Source organism: Pseudophryne corroboree, chromosome 8 (assembly GCF_028390025.1).
Source record: "Pseudophryne corroboree isolate aPseCor3 chromosome 8, aPseCor3.hap2, whole genome shotgun sequence".
Classification (NCBI taxonomy): Eukaryota; Metazoa; Chordata; class Amphibia; order Anura; family Myobatrachidae; genus Pseudophryne; species Pseudophryne corroboree.
In genome coordinates, this window is record NC_086451.1 from 70,894,121 (window position 1) to 70,906,198 (window position 12,078).

The 12,078-nt window shown below is 44.5% G+C and overlaps 1 protein-coding gene across 1 annotated transcript in view; it reads left to right on the forward strand.

Moving 5' to 3' along the window:
• SLC27A4 (solute carrier family 27 member 4) overlaps positions 1-12,078 on the forward strand; it is an 83,753-nt gene that overhangs the window by 15,254 nt on the left and 56,421 nt on the right. The window contains exons 2-9 of the mRNA XM_063936624.1: positions 1,144-1,305; positions 7,228-7,622; positions 8,931-9,089; positions 9,986-10,055; positions 10,132-10,223; positions 10,486-10,595; positions 11,336-11,545; positions 11,625-11,751. Coding sequence (XP_063792694.1) covers positions 1,145-1,305; positions 7,228-7,622; positions 8,931-9,089; positions 9,986-10,055; positions 10,132-10,223; positions 10,486-10,595; positions 11,336-11,545; positions 11,625-11,751 — 1,324 coding nt within the window. The 5' untranslated portion in view covers position 1,144. The remainder of the gene's footprint in view (positions 1-1,143; positions 1,306-7,227; positions 7,623-8,930; positions 9,090-9,985; positions 10,056-10,131; positions 10,224-10,485; positions 10,596-11,335; positions 11,546-11,624; positions 11,752-12,078) is intronic.

Here is a 12,078-nt window from a genome sequence, read left to right on the forward strand (position 1 = left end):
AATTTACCATACTGTACGAGGAATCTGTAATCTGCATATTATAGGGTTGCTGCAATATAGAAGTGTAAGCTGTCTCTACTATATGTTTAATCAATTTAAAAGTAAGTTGCTTGTATCCTTTTTACAGGGGATCGTGTTGTGATCCCACCGAGGACTCCTCTCGGCCTATTTGGTTAAATTATTACGACTCTGTTCCGCAAGACTCTTTTTACTATTAGGTATAGCCAGTAGTCTGGTCAGGGGACTACAGTATATAAATGTTACCTGACCTCTGTATGGTAGCAACCCATTTATAAACAGAATTGCTGTCATTTTAAAGCACAGTCTGCTATATTCAAGTGAAACCAGACCATACCATGGGCCTTATTGAGAACAAAGCAAAAAAAAAAAAGTAAGTCACTTTCCACTTTGAACAAACCATACTGTAATGCAAGGGGTGCAATTACATTTGTTTTTGGATGCAGGTTAAATACTGTCTGCTGCTGCGTGCAGCACACAAATGCTGGACAGCCTTATTTGCTTTACTGCCGTGTAGATCTGATGATGGGCACGCCCCTCCCATATCTAAATCTCTCTGCACCTTTTAATTCTCCCCCACTTGCAGTGCAGCAAGGTGCAAAGTTATTTGTTCTCTTTGGCTTTGCCCGTATGTGGTTATTTACTGTATTCCCAAATACCTTATGTTGATAGCAATATATTAAATCCAGAACCAATGCAGGTACGAAGGTTTGCTGCAGTGTTAGTAAAGCACCACTGCTTTTTATTGTCCAATTTGTACTTTCAGTATTTGGGCACGTTCCCTGATTTATCCTATTTTCAATACTGTATATCTGTATAATGACTTTCACAAGTTGGAACACAGGAATATTCTCAGTGAAATTATATAATTTTATTTAAATGAATGATGTTGCGTAAGTATTCCCCTGTTCTGGCCAAAAAGGAGTTGATCTTTATATTCCCATCCACCTACTATGTAGATTTGTGCTGCAGCCCAGGGTGACAGCCTTGCATGACCTTTGCACCTTGTGTAGAATTGGCTGTACGTTCTAAGGGGGCGTCGCCATAGTTGAAGCTTCAGGCTGTTGGTATAAAGGTTGAGGACTTGGGTATCTGACACTACATGTTTTTTTTTTTCTCTTGCAGGATGCTGCGTTTGGCGTCCTGTACATCTCTGCTGCTGTTGCTCAAGGCAGTGGTAGGCTTGCCCTGGTTTCAGGCCATCGGTGGTGTCCTCGTTTTCTACCTAGGCTCCGGAGGATGGAGGTTCATGAAAGTTTTCTACAAAACCATAGGCCGGGACGTGAGGTGAGTGAAACCTCTATCATCTATAGTCTTGTTACAAATATACAGTATATGATGAAAATAAAATGTTAATTGTAAAGTAGATTTAGATGCAACATTCCATTTCCCAGAGGGTGTATTCCAGGGCAGTTATACTGCAGGGAATCTGGTATCTCCACATGTTGTTTGCATTACCATTTGGGGACATCACTAGGAAAACTGGACGACTGCTAAATAATCACAAAAATATGGTAGAGAACTGGCGTGGCGTTATCAAGAAAGCAAAACACTAAACATATAACTAGAAGATTGATTAGCAAAACACTTTATATAACTTAACAAACCGAAGTAAGAGTTGGATTGGAAATCTGGTTAGTTTTTAAACATTGTGTTTAATCCAACGTACAGGGTGTTTAATCCAACGTACAGGGTGTTTAATCCAACGTACAGGGTGTTTAATCCAACGTACAGGGTGTTTAAAAAAAAAAAAAAAAAAAAAAAAATGTAACAAACTTTTCTTGTTCTTACACATTGCTGGTGATGCTGTGGGGTCTGCCGGAACATCCTTTATTATGATTAGCCACATACCCTGTCAGCCGGAACATTTCCACCCAAGACAGGATAGTTTTGTTTGGTGGTGCAGGCCTCTGGAAATTGTCGTGGAACGCAGTTGTTACGGATGCCAGAGAGGGCCCGCCATTCCGTCCTGTCCCGTAACTTTGGGAATAATGTTCCACACATCAGGCACGTTCCTGGATGGCTCACTGTGGCATACAGGCGGTCACTCAATGTCTACTGTAACACATAAAATACACACATAAGTTTGTTACCTTTTTTTTTTTTTTAAACACCATGTACTAATGGGAGATGTAGGCGTAAATGCCCTGCAGTGTCATGTACTTAAGAGAATGCATGCACCTGTTTGTACGGAACTACGTGTAGATTTTCCTTAGGTAATGTGTTGGAGCACTAGGATTCCTCACTGCTGAAGGATTGGCGCTTACGTGCACCTTACTACTACAACGCCTGCAAAGACAACAAATTTCATTTTGCTAGAAGGATGAAGATAGTGCATACATGAGGACTGGCCTGTATTTGTGTGAGTTCCTGGGCCTTTAAGCCTGGGCAGTGCGGATGGTGTAATGGTTAGCATTACTGCCTCACAGCACTGGGGTCATGGGTTCAATTCCCATCATGGCCCTAACTGTGTGGAGTTTGTATGATCTCCCCATGTTTGCATGGGTTTCCATCGGGTACTCCGGTTGCCTCCCACAATCCAAAAATATACTGGTAGGTTAATTGGCTCCCAACAAAAATTAACCCTTGCGTGAATGTGTGCTTGTACATGTGATAGGGAATATAGATTGTAAGCTCCACTGGGACAGGGACTGATGTGAATGAAATGTTAGCTGTAAAACGCTGCATAATATGTGTGCTATATAAATAACTATAATTAATGTCAGTCTGAAGAGTTGTTTCTTGCCAGTAAGCTTTCTGTCCTTTTGAAGAAATTCCCAGGTGCCTAGAAAGCAGCCCCCTCCATATTGGAGTTGGCAGCATAACGGAATATAGGCTTGATCCATCAGAACTCCAGCGTCCAAGCCTTCAGACAGCCAGTCCTCTTGACTGGATCTCAGTCCACTCCGTGACTACTGTGGTTGAATCAATGGCTTACTTCAGATTCCTGGGTGACATGCATTGTGCAGGGATACATGATAGATTTCCTCTGAGCACCCAGGGATTCAGATGGACCTGGTAAAATATCATACTCTGCAGGGTTCCATGAAGAGTTTACTCCCTGCCGGAGTTGTCATTCCAGTTCCAGTAGATCATAGGGGGATATTTTCCAACCCATGTGTGGTCCAGAATCCAGATTGTCCTTTCGACCAATTCTATACCTAACAATCTATAAATGTAGACAAATTCAAGATGGACTCACTGAGATTGGTCATAAACAGCATAGAACCAGAAGAGCCTATGGTGTTCACGGATGTTTAGAATGCCTCTTTCCATGTCCCAGTCTGTGTGGGCCACCAGTGGCTTCTCAGATTCACCATTTGGTCTAACGAATTTTAGCTTCTGGCCTGGCACTTTGCGTGTTCACAAGGATTATGGCTGTCATGGAATCACTACTGAGAACCAAGGGGATAATGATTATCCAAATACCTGGATGATTTCAAGACTTGGACCCTAGTGTCTGCTTAAAGGACATATTGGCACATCAGCCTTTATATTGGAATCCTGCTTTTAGCTCACCATATATCAGTAGTTCAATCAGAAACCCTTCTGGCCAAACGCGGCCTGCCACCTGCTGCATTCTGATCCACTGGCCGGAGACCCTAGAACAATCATTTCTATGGCTACTGCAGAAAGAGATGCACTGTGGATGCTTCTCTCTGCTCTCAACGCCATATTGGCTGTAATGGATCTGTCGCACACACCCCGCCACAGCAGCTACTTACATAGGCCAATGTGGATGCAGAGCTCACCACACTGTCTTCTGGGGAGTGCAGCAGACATGGCAACTACATTCTTTCTGTGTCGCTGCATTCTTCTGCTCCCCCTAACGCTGTCACAACTGCTGTCCCCCATGCCCCTACTCTATTTTTTTTATTGCACCCCCTGGAACAACTGCGTGAACCCAGCCATGCCCTATTGTGGCATGGATGACAAGAGTTTAAATATCTCTAGGGTGCATTGCTATGATAAGTCAAGGTGTAGTGCCTTTATGGTGCATGCTAGAATATGGCAGGACCCCTAATAAGGGGTTCACTACGGTATGCCGGCGGTCGGGCTCCCGGCGACCAGCATACCGGCGCCGGGAGCCCGACCGCCGGCTTACCGACAGTGTGGCGAGCGCAAATGAGCCCCTTGCGGGCTCGCTGCGCTCGCCACGCTACGGGCACGGCTATTTTATTCTCCCTCCAGGGGGGTCGTGGACCCCCACGAGGGAGAATAAGTGTCGGTATGCCTGCTGTCGGGATCCCGGCGCCGGTATACTGTGCGCCGGGATCCCGACAGCCGGCATACTGAAGACCACCCCTAATAAGAACCCTGGGATGTGAACTGCCAGAAGACATTTTATAGGGGGGAATTCAAGGGTTGTTCACCCTGGCTTCCATTAGATGGCACCCAGTGGAGCAATTCAATTGTTGCTTCGTTCGGGCGTGCATGCAGCAGGGAGGGAGGGGGTCACATTTAATCTCGCAGCCTCCTTAGGTTTGAGCTGAAGTGAGCAAAATCACCATCTGTTGGGAGTTTCAGCTCCCTAACCAGGACTTTAGATGGGTTTAGCCACTTTGCATGGCTAAACCCGGTACTAAGCTCTTCAGCATTTTGGGGGACAGGTGAATATTTGTATAATAAATTCAGGTTTGTAAAAAGTCAGAATAAATAATTTTACTTCTCTTCTGCAAGTTCAAGACCCAATCTCCCATTAGTACAATACCTCCACGTACCTGTCCTATATCATTTGATTTCCAAATGATGCTATATAAACCCCATCCAAATTAGGAGGGCGCACCAGAGGTTCTTTACTCACCATGTTTACTTTATAATAAAGATTTTTCTCTGCCTTTTTACCTGCTCAGGGATGCACACAAGGAACTCGAATCTCCTAGAAAATTGATGCTGGTTGGGAATTGGATTGTACATATAATTTGCAGTGCAAGTTCGCCGTGCGGATGACTCTCGGGACCCAACTCGCACCTAACTAGATTGACACCTTAAGAGTCCAAAATGAATTAAATTGGCTGAATTATTAGTGACTTTCAGTGGCCTCTTTCATTCGTGTTAATTGGAGGTTTACTGGGTCTTTGGCACACTGAGCAAGATAGGCGCGGAGGTGTCGCAAAGATGGCACTGAAGCCTATTTAGTTGGAGGGGTGCAAGGTTGACAGCGGTAAGAAGAAGGGGGCAGGCGGGTATATCCATCCCTTCCTTTCACACCTGCTTCAACCCTGTAGCCAGTAAGTGTCAGCAGGTGCCAGGCGGGGGAGGGGGGCGCTGGGGGTTTAAAGTAGGAGGGAGGCTCGATCCTTTCCAAGGCAACAGCATCAGAAGCAATTCCCACCCACCTTACATATCTGCATGTAAATATCTATGCGTTGTTGTTAATGAATATGTGTATATCTATCTATATATATATATATATCTATATCTATATATATCTATATATATCTATATATATATATATATATCTATATCTATATATATATATATATATATATATATATATATATATATATATATATATATATATGCACTAATGAGGATGCACTCACCAGACTTCTCCAGATAGCGATAAACTTTATTCCAGACAGCACATACTCACAAAAAGAAGGTCAACGTTTCGGCTCACAGCAGAGCCTTTCTTAAGACCAAATTACCAGGTTGCCAAGTGGAAGGGGCATACCACAGAACACAGGACCTTATTCAGGTTTGTTAGCAAACCAAAAAAGCACACTAATGGGCAAAACCATGTGCATTGCAGGTGGGGCAGATGTAACGTGCAGAGATTATATTTGGGTGGGGTGTGTTCAAATTGAAGTCTAAATTATAGTGTAAAAATAAAGCAGCCAGTATTTACCCTGCACAGAAACAATATAACCCACCCAAATCTACCTCTCTCTGCACATGTTACATCTTCCCCACCTGCAGTGCACATGGTTTTGCCCATTAGTGTGATTTCTTGGTTTGCTAACAAACCTGAATACCCCCCACAGTTTGGTAGATGATGTTAGTTAGCCTTGTCCACTGCTTCTTTCAGTGTCCTACAATAATTTTATTGTGGAAAATAAAGCTGTGATCAGATTTGTATCCAGACTTTGCCTCCTTGTCTACTTCCTGGGTTATTTGCTGGTTGTAGCGGGACACAGGCAGGTCGGCCTCTCCCTATTAATAATCTGCTTGGGCTGGTAGACTCATAGAAGGACCTGGGAGATCCACCGAGCAGCCGTAGGCTATTTATGTCTGGCAGCCTCTCAGAAGTATGACCCTTTGTACCTGTATATTGGGAAATTATTATGTTCATTGGACTCTAATTTCTCACTTGTGTTTTGTACAGTGCAGATAAGCACTGGACTCTGCACCTTGCCCTGTGTCTGCAGGACAAATATAATTTATTAAATGTATAGCTTGCATCCATTACAGGCATATTCCTTAATCCTTAGTTATGTTATTAAAGCTGCATACATTGGCGTTGCGGTAAAAATAATACTGGTTGTATCTATGGAGCTGCCCTAGGCTTCCCCCCATGCAGGCCTGATATGCAGTCTGTTAGACTAGGTTTGGAAGATTTCCGATTAATCCCGTTGCTGCATTCAGTTGTCGCACAGGGATTAGTCTCTTCCAGTCCATCTTCTGGTTCGCTTTCCCCTAACCTGAGCCTGACCGTGATAAACTAGTCGGATCCCACCAGATGTACTGAAGGTTGTCAAAGAATCTCAAAAATATTCATCACCAGAATTCATATTCACCACCATCAATGGAAAGTGTTCTGCCAGACGCACCGCAGCTATGTTGTGTATAGGTGGAGTGGAAGTGATTCCAATCAACGTTTCAGCAATGTATATAAATATTCTGAGCCATCACCAGCTGAACTAATCAGAGAGGTGTCAACGAGCAGCAAATATTCTCCAATCGCTAGCCACAGTGCAGCATTTACTGCAATACATTCTGCTCCATATGTAATGATAATAATATTTCACTATTTACTGTATAAAAAGCAAAAAGCGTAGCATTGAAATTGCCGATTGCATGGGGCAGCTGTTAGATGGCACATAGCCTCTAGATGGGATGTAATCAATATACCGGCTGTCTGGATCCTGGCATTCAGGATGGAATCCCGACAGCGGCAGTGGAACAATCACAGGTTTCCTGCCTGTGGCATAAAGTATGCCAATTGACTCGTGCGTCCTTTTTTACTTCTCCTTTGTGTTGTTACAGGGGTGCTATAACGCTCGTCCGTGTGAAGCTGCAGGTTAAGAAGCACCTGCAAGAGAAAAACACAGTCCCCAACATCTTTAAGGACATTGTTAAGCGCCATCCGAATAAGACTGCACTGATCTTTGAGGGTACCGAAACGTCATGGACCTTCCAGGAGCTGGACGAGTTCTCCAATAGTGTAGCCAACTTCCTGTATGCCGAAGGCTTCCGGGCCGGGGATGTCATCGCACTGTTCATGGAGAACTGCAATGAGTATGTGGGGTTGTGGCTTGGCATGGCTAAAATAGGAGTGGAAGCTGCTCTGATCAACTTCAACTTACGGCTGGATGCCCTGGAACACTGCTTCAGCGTCTCCAATTCCAAGGCTGTGGTGTTTGGACGGGAGATGTCTCAAGGTGAGGGAGTGATTGGGCGATGTCTTTTGCCTGGTGATGGGATAGTTGTATAGGCAGTGAAAGCGACTTCAGTTGAATATGTCTGTTGTTGCTGCTACAGTTGTAGTATACCTCTTCCCAGGGTGCAAGCACAGTTAGAGCCGTCATTGGTTGTTGTCATTAGCAGAATGTTTCTGTAAGATGTGCAAGATCCTGTGCTGTCAGAGCGGAGATCTGCAGCTAAGGTGTGTCGTCATGTTGGCTGGTCCGCTATGCATTAGATGGGTAGGATCCAGTTATCTTTCTACAGGCCTCATTGATTGTGACTCTTCGTAGCTACACTAATACTGTTTTCACATCGCAAATGCCAGGTTGCACCCAGGAATTGGAAACGGGTGCGACACAGCATTCAACCGTTTACAGCTGGCTTCCCGACCCGGCATATTACCGGGTCGGGTTGTCATCGGGGGCAGGGACCAAGGCGGCACTGGGAGATGAAATCATCTCCACGCCTCCTCTGCCTATACTGTGAACGGGTTCCGGGTGGCATCGACCCGGCAACCCATTCACACTGCACCTGACCCGGGAATAACCCTTCTTCATTCCTGGGTTGAATTACGGGGTCAGGCGACCCGGGGAATTCAGGAGTGACCCTTTCACACCGCACAACGACCCGTGTCGACCTGGCAATGTACCGGGTTGATACCGGGCTATTTGTGCGGTGTGAAAGGGGTAGTTGTTTAAACATTAATTTGCCAAAAAGTATTTGCTTACTAAATTTTAATGGACCTTAGTGGATAAAGATCTTAATTCAGAGGTGGACCCTGGAGTTGCGGGTGCAATAATATGCAAAATATGCCCTAGCGTGCGCCTGAAAGTGCAAGCCTTTGTGTGCATCTCAGGCCCAAAATGAGAAAATCCTCCATGTACCTGTTCCATTAAATCAGGGTTGTTATCCTCCAAAAGCCTAATTTCTCTGCCTGCATGCTTTTAGTGATACGTACATAGAATTAAAGGGAAATGCTGCCTCCCGGTGGCTACAGTATGATCTTGCATTGACAAGCCACAGCTCTTGAACAAAGCATGTTTGTGCCATTGACGAGGAAATCTACACAAGCCTTTAAAAACTAAATGTATAATGAATGGCGTGACACTCTGCATTAGAACGCTTTCCGGAGTGCCATTTGGAGCTGAAAAGACCCTAGTTGACGTAACTTTACTGCTCATTTTCTATATAATTTTTATATTTTTTTATAAATGCGTGTAATTTCCATATCAGAATTTCCGATGTCATTGGAAACACTAACATTTTGTATATTTTTCCTCCAGCCATGAATGACGTCTATGCCATGATGGGAAAATCGGTTCAGCTGTACTGCGTGGGTGATTGTGACCCGTCAACGGTTCCCCCTGGCACAGCGTTCATTGCTCCACTGCTGCAGAGCGCATCCCGTCATCCTCCCAAAGACCCTGGGAGAGGATTCACAGGTACCCACAGAGCAACACTGGCTGGCCTGCTGATGTTATTTTGTCTGGATTATTTGTGGGTATAGTGTAACCCCCATTCTGTCCTTGCTGTTTACATGCTCTAGTAGGAGGTATACAGAACTTGTCTGGTCTGTCCTGTTTTATTTGCCATAATCAGTGGGCTAATGTTTCTGTTGCATCATCCAGCTGATGTCATCAACTTTTAACACATTAGGGCAAAAATATGTTTGTGCTAAGCTAGAACTGGACATTCATAGACAGAGGATAACGATAGCCAGTCCACCAAGAACTCCTGGATATGTAAGTGCTGTATACACTGCTGCAGTGTGTTTATAGAATAAATATGGAGTTTTCCTTTAATGGCGCATCCACCCTTGCTATAAGTTTACGCTTGTCATTGCCTTTATTGGTAAACAAATCCTAGATCTATAACTTTAAACCCACTTTTGTATAGCGCGAGGTCAAAGTATCAATGGAAAATGTTTTGCGCTCGATTAAATACAAGGTTGCATGGATGAGAAGCAGGCTGGGGGAAGTCCTGGCGCCAAATCAGCAGGCTGGGGAAGCCCCGGTGCCCGATCAGCAAGGCATATTTAAGGAGTTTGCAGCAGGCAGGCACCCCAACCACTTTAAAGGGGGGGGAGGGGGGTAAATCATCTCCGGAGGAACCCCCCCACTGATATTTAGACTATAAATTAATATTACTGATCTTTTGGTGCAAATCTTTCTAGAAATCTTTGATACGATCACATCCCAAACTAAATTTGTGATTTGGTGCATCTCCTACTGTTTTTGAACCCCATGGACTGTCTTATACTCGAGTATATTCATTCCGCCCCCAACCCCCTCCTTTCATCAAAAATATGCTCCATCTTCTAATCCTTTTTATTTTCCAGATAAATTATTTTATATCTACACCTCTGGAACAACAGGGCTTCCTAAGGCTGCCATTGTGGTGCACAGCAGGTTAGTAGGTTCTTACTTCCTGAGTGCTCCAGCAGGTTGCATAGGTCCTATCCACTAACCCGGCCTTTCTTCGCAGATACTTCCGCATGGCTGCCTTGGTGCACTATGGGTTTGGCATGCGAGCAGATGACGTGATCTATGACTGCCTTCCCCTGTACCATTCTGCAGGTAATCACACCTTATGCTTCTGCTTGGTTGCAGATAACTATCATCTCTAGCTATGGTTGTATGGCATCCTGTCACTTTCCACTTTGTTTTATTTTTTTGCAGTGTACATTTTGTTTTACAGTTTGTCCTGTTTCTTTTTCCATAAAGAACTTCCATAGTTTGATCCTAGTCCTGTCTCTGTAATATCCATTTGTTACTCTTTGTTAAATTTATCCTGATTTTCCAGCTATTGATTAATTACATTTCTAATTTGGTTCCGCAGGTAACATTGTTGGAATGGGTCAGTGCATCCTCCTTGGTTTGACAGTTGTAATCAAAAAGAAATTTTCAGCATCACGGTTTTGGGATGATTGTATAAAGTATAATTGCACGGTGAGGGAGCCTGCTCTATTACCTAACTTAGGGACAGACTGCTGATTTGTTAGTTTGTAAATTCTCATGAGGAGGGCCCTCTTCCCCCATGTTATACATCACACACACCACCGGCGGGTCCAGTATGAAATGCTGGCACTCGCGATCCCTGCGATCATAAGACCAACAGGGGTGAGTGTGTGGTGTTCTCTCTTCTCCCCTAACCCTAACACTCTGTTACCGCAGCAGCCGGCCTTAGTGCCTGACCTTAACCACCCCCAGTGTTGACTATAGCTAAGTCCCCAATCTCTCTTCATCCCCCCCACAACCTAATCCCCTATCTGGCGCCTAAACCTAGCACACACGCACACACGCACACACGCACACACACACACACACACACACCCCCGACCCTAAACCTAGCCCGCCGGCTGTCGGAATTCTGGCATCGGTCTCCTGTCCTTTTCGTAGTTCCGGTGTTGGGATTCCAGCATCAGTGTTTCAGCTGCCAGGATCCCAACAGCTCGTATTCTTACCGCTGCTTATTTGGTTAGTATGGCTGATGGTGCAGCAATGCCTTTAAACCCTGTAGTCCTTGTTCTGCAGTGTTGTGTACTGAAAGCCTTTTTATTGTTTTGCTCATACTCTTTGTGTTTATGTACTTTGTTAGGTGCTGCAAACCCCTTGTGCGCCGTATAGATCAAGGATAATAATAATAGACTTATAACATGCTTGGTTTGCTTTTTCTGTTGTCCTTACAGATAGTCCAGTATATTGGAGAAATCTGCCGATACCTCCTGAACCAGCCGTTGCGGGAGGCAGAGTCTCGGCACAAGGTGCGCATGGCGTTGGGGAATGGGCTACGTCCCTCTATCTGGACAGAGTTTACATCGCGGTTCAGCATCCCACAAATTGCAGAATTTTACGGCGCTACAGAATGTAATTGTAGCCTTGGCAACTTTGATAACAACGTGAGTGTGATCCGTGTGTGTGACGCATTTTATCCTGTGATGGTACAAAACGTAACCATCCCATGTCATGTGTGTGCAGATCGGGTCCTGCGGCTTCAACAGCCGTATTCTGCCGTTTGTTTACCCAATCCGGCTAATGAAAGTGAACGAAGACACAATGGAGCTGATCCGCAGCCCTGAAGGTCTCTGTATCCCCTGCGGGCCAGGTGAGTGCTCGGAGAGTGGTCTTAACTGAAATATTACTATTCCTCTGTTTCTGAGGCGTTGCATTAGCACATTATAGCATATAAAAATTACATTCTGATGTCTTAAAGCATCATTGCCGAATACAATTGTGTGTTCTACATTATACTATTTTTAATGATCATTTGAAACAGGCTATGTTATATTGGGTTCTATTAATGAGGTTTGAAGGAAATGACAATGCCTCTTACATGCTCTTTTGGTGACACTACTAACTTTAGGGTGTAGAGGGACGCAATTCAAGATTTGGCCCTCACGCAGCTACAACGCTTTTGTAATATACCTCCTCC